This window comes from Aquila chrysaetos, chromosome 20, assembly GCF_900496995.4.
Source record: "Aquila chrysaetos chrysaetos chromosome 20, bAquChr1.4, whole genome shotgun sequence".
In the NCBI taxonomy this organism is placed as follows: domain Eukaryota; kingdom Metazoa; phylum Chordata; class Aves; order Accipitriformes; family Accipitridae; genus Aquila; species Aquila chrysaetos.
The window spans coordinates 9,370,577-9,385,611 of NC_044023.1; the positions used below are offsets into that span (position 1 = coordinate 9,370,577).

At 36.0% G+C, this 15,035-nt stretch overlaps 1 protein-coding gene across 6 annotated transcripts in view; it reads left to right on the forward strand.

The window, feature by feature from the left end:
- Positions 1-15,035, forward strand: part of CACNA2D3 (calcium voltage-gated channel auxiliary subunit alpha2delta 3) — a 481,763-nt gene that overhangs the window by 380,302 nt on the left and 86,426 nt on the right. For all 6 annotated transcript variants that reach the window (XR_003927719.1, XR_003927720.1, XM_030043854.2 and 3 more), the window contains 9 exons: positions 1,485-1,556; positions 1,789-1,850; positions 3,738-3,805; positions 5,642-5,687; positions 5,841-5,938; positions 6,748-6,841; positions 8,495-8,590; positions 9,901-10,022; positions 10,597-10,677. Coding sequence is in view for 4 of the 6 variants with exons in the window: in XM_030043854.2 (XP_029899714.1) it covers positions 1,485-1,556; positions 1,789-1,850; positions 3,738-3,805; positions 5,642-5,687; positions 5,841-5,938; positions 6,748-6,841; positions 8,495-8,590; positions 9,901-10,022; positions 10,597-10,677 (739 nt within the window). In the remaining 2 variants the exon portion in view is untranslated. The remainder of the gene's footprint in view (positions 1-1,484; positions 1,557-1,788; positions 1,851-3,737; positions 3,806-5,641; positions 5,688-5,840; positions 5,939-6,747; positions 6,842-8,494; positions 8,591-9,900; positions 10,023-10,596; positions 10,678-15,035) is intronic.

Consider the following 15,035-nt stretch of genomic DNA (forward strand, 5'->3'; position numbering starts at 1 on the left):
CTGCATTTTGAATACCCCTGAAAAGGGAGTGTGAATCGATTAGTGATAGTGGAATTTGCCTATTTTAATGAAAATCACAGCTGCGAAAGATTTATAGGTGCTTCTTGCCACAAGAAATCCCACAAGTATAGCAGTTTCACTTTGTAACTGAAGCTATCCTGAAACAACCACCTTAACATTTCTGCATCTCTGCCATTAATTAAACATATAAGCAAAAGAAGTCGCTTCTTCCATTCATAAATCTAAGCACATTCAAATAAAATACTTCCATATATGGGTGGTATAACTGCTAAACCGTAACTTTCTTATTTCTTCCCTAAAGTCCCGAACCGATAAATAGGCAAATTCAAAACACTAAGGCTGAGGATTTCTCAAAACCCATGTCTTGTCATTCTTCAGTTTCAGCCCAGAGACCCTGCTCTTGGACCAGTCGTGTCAGGGTAGCGTGTACTCATTGGTAGGGACACTGCAGGTCATTTTGGCTTATACACGTGGGGGACAGTTGTTGGGGGATTTTTTACTCTTCTTTTCATCGTCATGGCATGTTCACCTAAGAGGGAGGCTGTGGCAGCTGGTGTCCTCTAGGAGGAAGGCTCTTCTTTCCTAGGGAGCAAATAGGTGGGCTAAGGGAAGACTTTTTAAAGGTGATGGGTAAGGGAATTTGCAGCACAGATTTGAGAGCCTGCAGCTCATGTAGAGGCTAGAATAAAGGTACTGAAAAACAGTGTTTGTGGTAATCTAAAAAGTAACAGATCTAACTTGCAAAGCAGCAGGTAAATCATTGTGTATAAACCCTTTTTCACTTATTTTCTGTTTTCCCTAGGTGTTTTGAATTTTTGGTTTATATAGTAATGAAACCTGTTTTTGAAGGGGGGTTAAAAAGTCTTTTGGATGACTTTGAAAGGGAGAAGTCCAGGCCAATTCTTAAAGCTGTGACTAACCTAGGGCTTCCATTACAGAGATAAAATTGATTATCCTGCAGGCGGTGCCTGGACACCAATGGAAAACCAGAGGGAATCACAGAGCACTGCAGCAGTGTGTTCCCTTTGAAACAGGTTACTGATCGAATGGGCTGTCATTCTTTTGCTACTTCTGATTTCTGATGCAGTGAGGATGCAGTTTCTGGAGCTAGTTTAGGATGCAGCCCGATGTAGAGTATCAAGCAGAAGCAGAATGAATAGTGTAGAGTAAGTGGGGTTTTCTCTTTTTTTGCTTTGTTTTTTATACGTATAATTGTTTACGTATTTAAACACTGAGCCCTGGTCTAACTTCAGCTAAATTCAGCCGGGAACCTAGTCCTTGTCTTCCTATGCAGTAACTGCAAGGGGGTTGTTCAGTGTGTAGTAGAACAGAACTACTGAATATGAAGAAATGAAGAAAATTAAGTACTGCTTAGGCCAAATGAGTGTACCAGAGAGCTCAGAGTTGAAAGAATTACAGAAAATGGAAATAAAGGCATTGACACACAATTTCCTTCATTTCAGCTCCGAAATGCAATGGTGAATCGGAAAACAGGGAAATTCTCCATGGAAGTGAAGAAGACAGTGGACAAAGGGGTACAATGTATAAAATATTATTCCAGCTAAGTATAAAGCAAGCAGTTCATTTGTTTAACAATTTTTAAGATTGCCATAAATATGATTCACTGCAGTATATGTTTTTTCACTCACTGGATGTAAACATTGGTTGTAATTGTAGCAGTGACTAACCACTTGATCTTTTATACATTTCTTATAGCAAACTAACTTCTTCCCCCCTCCCCTTCTGACTTTCTTGTTCTGAATCTAGAAGCGGGTATTGGTGATGACAAATGACTACTATTATACAGACATCAAGGGTACTCCATTCAGGTAGAGCCGACCATAATAAATGGACATTTCATCAGACTCATTGGATTTGCATTTATACAGAGCTTGTGAACTCATTAAAAGCTCATCAGCAAAGTTGACAATGAAATATCCCTGGACAATGCTGAAAATAGCAAGGAAAAGGAGCCTACCAGCATTCCATTCAGCTCTTCCAGGGATGGAAATTTTGTGCAAGCTCACACAGGCAAACTCACAGTGTTTGTCATGGCTTATGTTTCATTAAAAAAATATTCAGTTGAGGTTCACATTGAACAAAAGGCTTTCGCGAGTACTTGGAGAGCTATAAATACTGTAATCCATTTAAGTAACTACATATTGAGCACCATTTTGATTTTTTTCCACAACAAAAATGTAATGTAAAATAAGATAGTATTTCACTTCCAATTTGAGGTTTGGATATTTTGTTTCTCTGAACTACCTTCAGTATATTTGTATAACTAAAACTGAGTAAGTCAGCCATGTTATTTTGGCATGCATCTTAGGAGAAAAAAAAAGGAAAAGAAAGACAGGAAGTCACTCCAAAAATGCTGATATTTTAATTAGAAATAATCCATTAATAAAAGAATATTAACTGTACCTTATGCTTAAAGCAGGAGGCTGATAGTTGCAATACTCAACTGAAATTTTCTTCAATGGAACCATTTCACAGAACTTGAGCTACATTTCCACATAGTGAAAATACAGGCACATTCCTCTGATCTCTAATGCATGTGTTTATTCTTGTTAAAATTCACACATGGGTGGTAAAACTCAGTGGGTTTTTTGTTTTGGATTGGTTTTATTTTGTGGGGGTTTTGTTTTTCGGTTTGGTGGTCTGTTGGTTTTTTTTCTGTGGCACTGTCATTCTTACCCTATTTAGTAAATGGATATGGGGCCACATGTATGCATGCAGTATGAGTTCTGATTCTTAGGACAGAAATATAGTAGGAAAACTGTCCTGCCTTTTTCAGCATGGTCTGTATCTAGTTTTGATGGGTAGGAGTATAGATTCAGGGAGACAGCAGGGACAACATTTATTAAAATATACACTGTAGTGTCAAAGATGTTTACTGTTCAGCCCATTTCCAGATTGAGCTGTTGATTGCAGCATGTGTGTTCTTGGAGTTGGTGCATCTATGTGTACTTAAAGTATCAGCCCATGCCTTTTCAGTCTTACTGATTACTGGCAGGTTCCTAGCCTGATATAATCCCCTTGAATGAATGAATGAATGCCAGAAGGTATTTTGTGTGTGTGTTCAATAGGAAGAGACATGGCATCCCCCAGCCAGTTCATTAAACTTGAATTGTTTAAATGGTAGACTAAAAACCAACCCAAAACTGGGTACATAACTGTTGAGAGTTTTTGAAGCTGAAGTCAGTGCAAAAAAAGTTAAACTAGCAAAAAATATGAATCACAGAAAAATTAGTCCAAGAGGAGCCATGATGCTGTTGTCACATATGAAATTCTTTTCCTCTCAGTAGCTCCATTGATTCCCACACTTCAGTTTCTCAACAGCTTAGTCTGATTTACAAAAAATTGTCTCCTTCGTTGTAAGGCCATGGGCATGTTCAAGGCTGAGCTGCAGAAATGTCATGCTGGGTGAGCAGCAGTGAGCTTAGAGAGGCTCGTTTATTAGTTTGCCAGAGAATAATGTTTTACTGCACCTCTAAGCACACATAAATACAGCCGATTGTTGCAGGCACATTAGAACTAAACCAGCATTGAAACAGCTAGTTGAACAATAAATATGATCAGCGAGGGTTCGGAAACAAACAGTTTTAAACTTAATCATAGTACACTAGCTGGAAATGCTAGAAATTAAAATAGCTCTGAATGTCTGTTATTGTTTGTCTCACAGATTTCAAGGTCTGCTTTATTTCTCTGCACAGTTTAGGTGTGGCTCTCTCTAGAGGACATGGAAAATATTTCTTCAGAGGGAATGTAACTGTAGAAGAAGGTAAGATACCTACCTTCTCATGTTGCTTACACAGTAGTTTTACTGTTGATTTGGTAGACCTAAAGCTTGCATGTTTGTCTGCAGATTCCATAAGGGAATTAGATGACTTTTTTTTTTCTTTGAAGATCTTTTACTTCATGGGATTTTTTCCCCTCATTTATATTAAGCATAGTCAGACTGTTTGTGAATCTTCTTTAGATGGGGATCATCTTCCGTCCTCCTCTCTCAATGTTCCAGAGAATCACTCAGCATCAAATGTTAATTATTCGTGGTGTTTTCTGAATGACATAACCGCTAAAAGCACTGTCATGGCTATGGCTTTTTTGTTCACAGACTATACATTATAAAATCTTTCAGAGCTATAACTACTTTGGGCATTGTCTACAGGGATTTACATTTTGCATTTTTGTAACAACAGTAGAAGTAACCAGGGGAGGAACTGTTCTTTCTTTATGGTTTTACTTTTTGATAAGTCCACAGTTAAAATGAGTGGAGGAGTCAACTGTGAGTGGTGATAAAGCTGTTTGGCAAAAACATCACCAGATCAAAAACAAAGGTTCCTGAAGATGAAGGAGGAGCAGAGGCATTTCAGAAGAGTGAAGAGTGGTTTGAGAAGTTTTAGCAGCTGCTGAGCAAAAAATGTTTCAATACAGGAATGCTTTCTGATTTTACGCTTAAGTCTCCATTTCCAATTCTGGTTCTTGTTTTGTCAGTGATGGTAAGCAAGATAGTTAATTTCTTCAGGTCTTCGTTCCTCAGCTGTATTTTGGGACATGAATATGATCCTGTACCCAGGAGAGATGTAAAAAGAAATGCTTTAAAGTTTGAGTCACTTGCACAGCACATGCATGTCTAGATAGAAAGAGAGCACAGCGGGAGACTTGGAGCTGCTTACTCTCCAAACTGTTCCCAACATACTTCTCACCTATTTTCTTTAATCCAGCCATAGGTCTCAGCCACTCTGTCTGATATTTCGTCCTGAATGCATCACCAGAAATGTTAACATAGCCATAACTAACTGTTCCTTTTCTCCTGCTGTTACCTTCACTGATTCTCTGTCACTGACACCTCACTGTCCTCCCCAAGGACCATAATTATAGTTCTAGTTTCGTCTTCCCTGCTTTCCTTAATCACTGTAGCCCTGTCATTGTTTATTATGTACCCGGGGGTTTAAACCCAGACCATGCCTTCTGAACCCTGTTTGCTTATTGTCTATTGATAAGTGTTTTAAGAGTTTTTAAAATTGCCAAAGTACATTTTTATTGTGCTATATAACTAATGATATAGTTCTTATTTACAAGCATTTGCGTGACTTGTTAGTACAATAAGCCTATTCTGAACAGTCCCATAAATTGCTGTGTATGTTCATGGGCTATGTGCTTAGGTTTTGAGGGAATTGTTCTTTTAAAATAATTCTTTTTTTTTAAAGAGAAAAAGAACAACTCTCATGGAATGAGAAGAATGTATTTTAACATAAAGAACTTTACTAGCCAAACTGAACAAGGGAGTACAAATAGGTGTCTTTTACCATTGTGTATTTCTCTTTGCTCAAGTTTTCTTCTAAACGTCAGATATATCATGTGAGTAATTTGTATGAGTTAAACATATCAGCACAAAAAAAGTTTTTCCTACCTTTTCAGTTTTAGATCTGATTTAGTTGGCCTTTGCCAGTTTGTTAGACCCTGAAGTGTATTTGAACATAGTTTATTGTGATTTATTATACTGTGGTAATAATGCACTTTCCAAGAAGGAAGGGTTTATGTTATGGAGTGTATGTAAATAACCATCTGTTACTCAGACTGCTCCCTAAATAACCCATTATTATTCCTGTTACAGGTTTACATGATTTAGAACACCCTGATGTATCTTTAGCAGATGAATGGTAAGCCTTAAACAAAGCATGAAATTGGTGTCTGTTACCCTTCTTGGTTTCATATTGTTTGTGCTTGCTGAGCCCAATTCTTTATGTTCAAAGACAAAGAAAGATCATGCTTATACATATTAACATTTTAATGTTTTGACAACATGTTCACAGGTCCTATTGCAACACTGACTTACATCCTGAACACCGGCAAATGACTCAATTAGAAGCAATTAAACGCTACCTCACAGGAAAAGAGCCATTGCTCCAATGCAAGTATTTTGTTAAATATGCATGTAGTAGGCTTTATCCTAGCTAAAAACTGTTGTACTGAACCTTCTACAAAATGCAAGGCTACTTAGTTTAGCCAGTGAAAAATTGAGGTTGGATTGCATGACTGATGTCACTTTGGAATTTCATTTGGGTTAGAGATTTTTCCAGGGTATCAGTAAAGGTATTGATGATACAAATTTCTGACTTTTACGGTAAACAATATGCCTGAACCAAAAATTCACATTTCTGTTCAGATGGTGTAGCTATACTATGCAATATTATCGCTCCCTCTGGTTTTATAAGTTAAATGGGATTGGTCTGAATCAATCCTTGGATCACGCCTCTGAAGAATATGCCAGGTATGAGTATCTTAGGGAGAATGTGTATGCAATTAGCATTTCTGCACTGCAAAGCAGAATAAAAAAATTCAAATGGATAAGTGCATATTTTGTCTGTTTGCAGAAATGTAGAGCTTTTGTGGCTGCTAGTAGGCCCAATTGTCTTAACCTTATGTCATGTGCAAATGCGAGCATTAGATAATATGTACATGAATGTGTTACATGAAGTGGAGAATAATTTTTTGGTTTTTAATCTAAAATTGTTGTTAGTGCAATGAAATGATAAATGAAAAACTGCGCTCTGGTAAAATACCATGTAATATTACATAGTAAATGCTTAATAGTGCAAAAAGTTCGAATGCATATGACAGATAAAATATAGTACAGTGTAAAAAAGTTATTGTTTAGTCATCTAAAAAAAATACCCTATGTATGCATATATGTTTACTGATTTTAATATATTGTAATAGGTGATAAAGAATTGATCCAGGAAGTTCTGTTTGATGCAGTCGTGAGTGCACCAATTGAAGCTTATTGGACCAGTCTAGCATTAAATAAATCAGAGTAAGCAAGTTTTGTGTCAGTCATGGGTGAACTTTTAATAGTTGTGTTGATGAACTGGTGGAATATCTAAAAAATTCTGATATGCATAAAAATATTATATTAACCATTTAATCCTAAATACCACCAATTTTGAGTTCAGTGTTAAGTGTTTATGTTGCAGTGTACATCATGATGATTAGCTGTAAGGTTACCCAATTTTCACAGTATAACTAATGAAATTGTATACTAAGTACAACTTCCAGTTCTGAGTATTTCTCTGAGGTTTAGAGTACTTGAGAAATTTAATGCAAAATTTACCAAAATTGTTGATGGAATTGGTAATTTGTCTCAGAACAAATTATATCTAGAAAAACTTGCACTGGTAAAACAAATAATTTCTTTAATCCTTTTTTTGTTTGTTTGTTTTTGTTTTCCAGAACTAACTGGGATCTAGTTTCCTGTTATAGATAATCAGGAGATTAGCTGGCCCTTTTTAGAGTTTATATGTTTTACTTAATTCGTTTGTTATGATGTACTAAGGTGTTAAATGACAAGATGCTATATATATTAGAGAAAACAGGTGTTAAGATTAGCAGTTTGCATGAAATACTGTGGTTGAAGGGCAATTCTGGAGATTATCCTGATTAGGTTATGCTAAATTTGAACCATTTTTTTAAGATTTGAATGAAAAAATACATTGCTGTAAAGCACATAGTCATAGTGAATGAGTAAAATCAATGTGATAAGATCTGATTCATCAAACTAAGGATTATCCTGTCTCCTCTTAGAAGATAAAGATAAGAAATTGTTGTATGCTAGTATACTGTAGACATTGATGAATTTATATGGCGGCATAAGGTTTCTTGGAATCCTCCTACACAATGCAATAACAGATCCAGTAAACACAAGGAAGACAGCCGTGGAGAGATGCTAGCGGGAAACTTTTGAACCCCTTTCATGTTCTGACTTACGCTTAATGAGACAGGCCATTTATTGAAGAATCAAGTATGAGACAGCAAGATGGCTAAGACTGTGGTCCTTGGTTTTGTGGTGATATGACTGAAGTTCTTGTAGCCATACGAGAACTAGTTTTAAAGTAGCTAGCTTGGTACAGAGTTCAGCCTGAGCTACCTGCGGCATTTTTTTCCTACGTTCTAGAGGCTAAAGCCTATCCTGGTGGCAGCTACATTTGACTCTGAGCTAGCTGTTCGAAATCTAGCTTAGTTTTTTCCTGCTTGAGCAACAATCACACCTGTGACTTGAAGCATAGATGTACTGCAGAAGTGTTGAATGCACTGGGAGCAAGATCTGGAATTCCTGCCCATCTTGAATCACTGGGTGCCATTGGTTATCAAATAGTTGGTATATAGCTATGCCACACCTTTTTATTCTATGTCTTCCATATAATCCCTCCCCACAAATCCTGCCAAATTCACTGTCTTTGACTTCTTAGTGACTCTTGGTCTAAATAGCATTTCTACATTGTATGTTTTCCAAAACCCACATGACTTGAACTTAAACCCCAGCATTTAATAAATAAATAAATAAGGGAACTACACTTAAAGTAATCTTTCTCAAAAATGTGTACACTTGTACTTTCTGTGACCAGTTATATAGCTTTATCTGTTTACTGTCTGGAAACATTATCTTTGCTTGTGTTCTGTTGTATTTCAGAAACTCTGACAAGGGAGTGGAAGTTGCCTTCCTTGGAACACGTACTGGACTATCTCGTATCAACCTGTTTGTGGGTCCGGAACAGCTTACTAATCAGTAAGTAACAAAGCTATGCTTGGCAGCCATATGAGAAAAGAAATTTAAAAATGTTTATTTTTAGGAAGCCCATCTACTGTTTCTTCCAGGTTTTTACGCTGGCGCGCTGAAATACATAGAACAAGTTAGAAAGATGTTATAGGATCCCTTAGAATCTTTCTTCAGCTGGAACATTTGGAACAATGAGCTATTTTACACCTGTAGTCCATACATTTCCTTTCCCCCCACTCCCTTGGAGTTAGCCTCACATCTTTATTCTTCAGAGCAGAATTATGAATATGCTACATCTGCAGATGATGTTTTTTTTTTTTTTTTTACTATCCTACCTAAAAACAAATATCAGTAGGCTTTTTCAGGGATTTTGGATCATTGTTGTGGAAAATTTTTTGGTGTTGAAATAAAGCCAAGTGACAGAAGTGGACTGGGTGAAAGAGTAATCAGGAGATCTCATCATTCAAGAGTTTCCTATTTTGCTTGGAGAAGATGTAATCTAGTGGAGGTACAGGTTTCTTAAAATGGAGAGCTATAAAATAAGGTCCCATAATTAATGACTTTTTCAGGCAGCAGTTTGATAGTGTCAGGCATTATGCACGTAAAAGAAAACCTGCACTTGATGTTTATGATAAACTAAGTTTATTGAATATAAAATTATATGATGCTTATCTGGCCACAAAATATTGTTGTGGTGTGAGTAGCCTGACAGGTGAGATCAATAGCAGTGCAATTTGTTACTGTCAGACAGCAAACCAGAACAATAGTGTGGAGACCATGCTTGCTCTTTTCACTGACACAAACTTTCCTCTGTCAACATTCCCTGAGATTATCGAAGAATAAAGTATGTAGTTGTCCACTACCACCCCTTACATATTATTTGGAAAGTAGGCTGTTAAATTACTTTTTTTTCATTACTTAAGAGCGAATGCCAGTGGCAACAAACTACCAAATCTCCAGTGCCTTTTCCACTTTGTACAGTTCACAGTTTTTGCATTGTGCTGAGAGAAAAAGGCTTTTTAGACTAAGCATTTTTATTTGTACACATCAGTACAAATGTTTTTAGTGGTACTTAGAAGCACTATTTTTTTTAGTACTTTTTCCATCCTTCACAACAAAAGCAATTGCAAGTGTGTCACAAATAATTATTAGGGGCTAAAGTTAACCCTTTTGTTGAACAAACGCTATAAGAAAAATTGTCCAAAACCATTTTATTTCCCGAAAGATTGCGTTTTGTTTTTTCTTGTCTTTCAAAGCTAGAAACTATTGTGTGCCATACAACAAACAACAAGTATTTTCTTTCTCTGTTCTTCCTCAAGAGATTTCCTGACAGCTGAAGATAAGGAGAACATTTTTAATGCTGACCATTTTCCACTCTGGTACAGAAGAGCTGCTGAGCAAATACCTGGGAGCTTTGTCTATTCAATCCCATTTAGTACAGGTCTATAATTTTGTCATTCTCTAAATGCTGACCCATATATGATGCTGAAAGGATTCCAAGTATGTCAGTACCCACTGGGCTTTGTAGCTCATCTCAAATCTTCATCTAAAATATGCATTGAAATTTGCAGCTAATTTACTGGTCCTTTGACCAGGTGCATCTTTTACAGGGCTCCAAGTGAAACCCCAAGATGTGGTGTAACAGTTTTTATTTAATATTTGCACAGGTTGAACTTACAGCCTAGTACTTTAAGTGAGACAAGTCCAACAGAGCAAGTGTCCGCAGTAATGAGAAGCCCTACGGGTTGTCATATTTGTTGCTGCTTTAGCAGAGAAGGCAAAAATTGATTACTCGTTTCAGTGTTTTAAGCTTGTTTTTGGGCTGCTGGGGAATTTTGAAATGGCAGTGCCATTATGTTCTGTGTATACATAGAACATGAAGTTGACTGTCTTATGTTCTGAGCACTAAGTCTGCATGGACTGTTATTTCAAATCAGGGGAAAAAAGCTCAATTTCTTCATTCTGCAATATGTTATTTCAATTTGATTTTTTTTTTTTCTTAATACACCCTGCAGAAACTGCAAACAAAAGCAATGTAGTGACAGCCAGTACTGCTATTCAACTTTTGGATGACAGAAAATCTCCAGTTGTTGCAGGTAAAATTATTGTAGTTTATTTGTTTTGTTCATTTTTTTAAAGCAGTTTGAGTTCCCCACTTTCTCTTTTGGGGTAGCAGGAATTTAATGTAGGAATATCATCTTTTAAGAAGAGGGGAGGAGGAAAAGAAGCAGTTGCACCTATAAGATGTAATTGAATGTCTTACTGTAGAGAACACTTGATGCCTCCTCTCCCTGTGAACTTGCTCCTTTATTGACTATCCAAGCTCCTTGCGAGCCGTGGAGTTTGACTTAGTGGAAATAACCATTGTCAGTGATGCATTTTTAGTAGACACAATTCTATACCATCATAAATCAGAATATGTTAAGGAAAAGGAAATATAAGAAAGGACTATCTGATATGTAAAGGTTCCACCCAGTCTTCAGGTTTGAAGATCCTGTCCTATAACAAATGATACAAGGTGGTCATTTTGTCTTGATTATCAGAGATGTGATTTGATCAGAGCACATAAATTGAATAACAAAGCTCTACAGTCTGTCAGCCAAGAGTATAACAGTACCTAAAGACTAGAAGGTGAAGTTTGACAACTACAGATTAGAGATAAACCATACAGATTTAAAAATGAGAGTAATTAATTTTTAAATTGTTGGATGTTCCTCACTGAAGTTCAGGTGCTTTTCTGAACAGTTTTCTCTAGTTCCCAATGGTTACTGACTTGACAAAGGAATTAATTTAGAGAAGTCTTATGGTTTATTATGCCAGAAACTGAGCTCTCTTATCTCAGGGAAAATTAAGTACCTACCACACAAAACAAGAGCCATCCTATTTTTCTCATATTTAAAGTATGATTTAAAATGCAGTAAGATACAGTGAATACAATCCTAAAAGAGCAAGAATGTGCCAGATAATTGAGAAATCTCTAATCTGTTTCCTCAAACACAGAATATCTCCACTGATAATAGATTTTATAAGGTCAGTAGGAAAGCACCCTTCTGACTCCAGTTTGCGTGAAAACGTTCTTCACAACTTATTGAACTCTTCCATAATGTAACAGGAAATCCTAATTATGACATTACTATTTATTACCTAATTTATTACTATTATTATTACTATTATTGTTACTGTTACTATTTATTACTATTATTATGACATTACTATTATTATTACCTAATTATTATAACATACTCTTGTTAAAGCATGAACCAGCATTTATAAACTAATGTCAGTGCAGATATCTGCAAATTGCTGAAGATGTAATTAAGACTTTTCACTGTACAGTGAAGAAGGTTGATGTGTTATTTCTAGAATGCTTCATCGTTTGGAGTTAGCAAAAGGCTCATCATGCAGTTTACCATCATCTGTAAAAATGTGTAGGGTTAATAGGCATCCTAAAATTTATTCTTTTCTCATTAGTGTTTTCACTTTAGTGTTGACTTTGAGGAGGTATTGCATATAACGAACTCTAATACTGTGTCAACAAGCTTTGGCCTTTTTTTTGTAGTAATTGTAAAAGAGAGAAGCAGATGTTGCTTCCATTTCCCAAATAATTATGTTTAATATTGAACATTCAAAACTACTTGGGTCCCATACTTTCCATCTAAAATAAAGACAGGGTCTTCAAAGCTTTTTAATACCAAAGCATGTAAAAGATTTCCATGATATCTGTAAATGCATAATGCCATGAAAAATATGAGCAGTGTGTTTACATTCTGAAGCACATCAGTGGTTTTTTACTTTTATTTCTGTAAACTTTAGAAACTGTGTGCTAGATATTCTTTTCAGCATGAAGCATTTTTAAGAATTTGCTTTGAATAATTTTTCCCTTCCCTCACAGAGGTTGCATGCTTTCAGGTTGTTTGTTTTTTGGGGGTTTTGGGGGGTTTTTGTTTTGGGGTTTTTTGTTTGTTTGTTTGTTTGGGTTTTTTTTGGGGGGGGGCTTCTTTGGATCTGTACAAACCATTTTCCGTGAAAGTATCACTCAGCCAGCTACAGCCATTCAGAGACAAACAAGTATATGCATTATTCTTGTCCTCTTTAAGTTGGAGATCATAAATGCAACTTGTCAGTCCTACTTTTTCCATCAGAAAACTTTCAACAAAGTACCCAGCATCTAGTTCAATTTTTAGGTTTTATTATAAGGTTGACAATATTCTGTTTTAAGCAAAATGGATTTGGAGGCAGAAACTGGAGCAGTGGTAAAAGGGAGAAGTTTGCAGTTTTTATTAGGCAGACTTGGGAGACTAAAGTAGGATTATGGGTAACATTTTCAAATACCTACATCGAAGTTTAAATTTGGCCAAAATGTCTCATTTTAATTTGTGTGAAGTAAGTATTCCTCATCCCCATTTGGTCTGAGTGAATTACAGAAAGCAGCAGGATGGGATACACATTTCATGTAAAATCACTCTGTTCCCTAGAGGGATTTGACTGAAAAGAAAGCTGTGCCAGAATGTTGTTTATTACAGATCGCTACATGAGTTTAAAACTGGCAGAGAGAAACTAGAACATTACTATAAAATGGAAACCTGAGTTAGACCTGCCCACAAGGGGGAAAAAAGGAACAAAACCAACTCTTTCTACAAAATCTGCAGTCTTTTGTATTTTCTTTGTATAACTTTTGTTTTTATTCTGTTTTTGTGGAAAAACATCAATTATAACAGACTTCAAATGCGAATCTACGCTAAGGCTTATGGAAAGTAGGGAAGACTCAACTCTTTAATATAGGCAGAAAATCCTAAAATCAATGAGTCTCCAGACTCTTACTACAAAGAAATTGACTGTCACTGCTGCTGTTTCACTATCTGTACCTACTAATACCAGTTCACTGTCAAAATGTGTTTGCTTATTGGCAAAAAACCATGTAACTTGTTTTTAAAATCCCTCCTGCCTTTTTCAATTGAGATTGTGATTTTTTTTTTTTACTTAAGTGAATGCAATTTTCTATAGAAAGTGTGTAAGAAGGCAATAAGTCTTTAATATATAAGTGTAGTAGCATCATATCTATTACTGTTTATACCGAGTTCAATTTATTCACAGGAGAGAAAGGGAAATTGTACTGAGTGCGGGGGGGGGGGGGGGGGGGGGTTAGATTTAAATACATTTATGCTCAAAATTGCTTTGTTTTGGTGTTCTCTATGACCATGTCTCCTATATCAAGTTTACATTGAAGTGTTAGGTTTTTTCAAACTGTCCATATTACAATGTGAAAGAGAAAAAAGATGGTAGAATTTTATTTTTTTTATTTTTCTCAACATGGTCTAAAAATTGTAGAATCACCCTAGTCTTGAAATTCCATGAGGTTCATGTAAGATCAGTATTCATTTTGGTGACCAGGATGAAGCCAGTCAATATAGGATATCTGAATTTAGGTAGTAATCTAGCTATTAAAAATGAGGCAAATTAAGACTGAATTATCTCTTCTGATGCTCACGTGAAAGGCAGTACATTTCACACTAACTGTTGATAGAATTCAGCATTACAGTCATGTATTCTTTGATACTGCATGACAAGTGAACTCATTTCAGGTCCTTTATTTGAATCTCTACCTTCAAGTAGTGAATATATGGGCATCTGGATAAATGTGGCATAGGATTTGTATATGTTATGCACATGTTTCTTTTTATTTCCATTTTTGGGGGAAATGTAAGGGTTTCATCCTTCTGAATTTGTTAAAATAAATTTTCAAAGATACTGCTCACCTAGACAGTTCTGGGCAAGAGATGGGGACAGAAGCAAGCAAATGAAAGTTGTCATGGAGTAAAGCAGGCTCTAAAAAAATGAAAAATGTTTCTCTCTTGAGATTTTGAGAGAGTTGAGAGAATACATGAACCTTCATAGATGTACTTCCCTATTAGAAGCTTTTTAGCTCAAAAGCTACAGTACAATATAGGACCTTAGAAGCCCTTTGTGTTGAAAGAGGCCATTGCTGTTCACAGAAAACATGAAAATTAGCCCCTTGGGATGTTTAGTTAAAGATAACAGAACTGACATAATCTTCTTAGGGCAAAAATTTATTAAAGAACACTGAAGAAAATGTCTGATGAAAATTGTCAAATTCTCTTAACTTTTCTTCATAGAGCAAGCAGAACCTCGATTTTCAAGCCTCATTGAAAAAGTCCATCGCAGAGCTTAGTAAAAAGCTCTGGACACCTAGTCAGAAGAATGAAGGATTAAATCATACACAGGCACAGTCTTTAGTCTCATAGTCATTTGAAATTTAGAGTTTGAATGAGATGAGGAGAAGTAGTCCATTTTTGTTTAATGCAAGGCTGCTTAAAAATTCTGAAATTAAGTACAAATTTTCCTTAATTCTTTTGTGCCTGTTTTTGTGCAGACTAGTTATATATATAAATGGTTGAGGTTGGAATTGACCTCTTGAGATCATCTAGTCCAATCC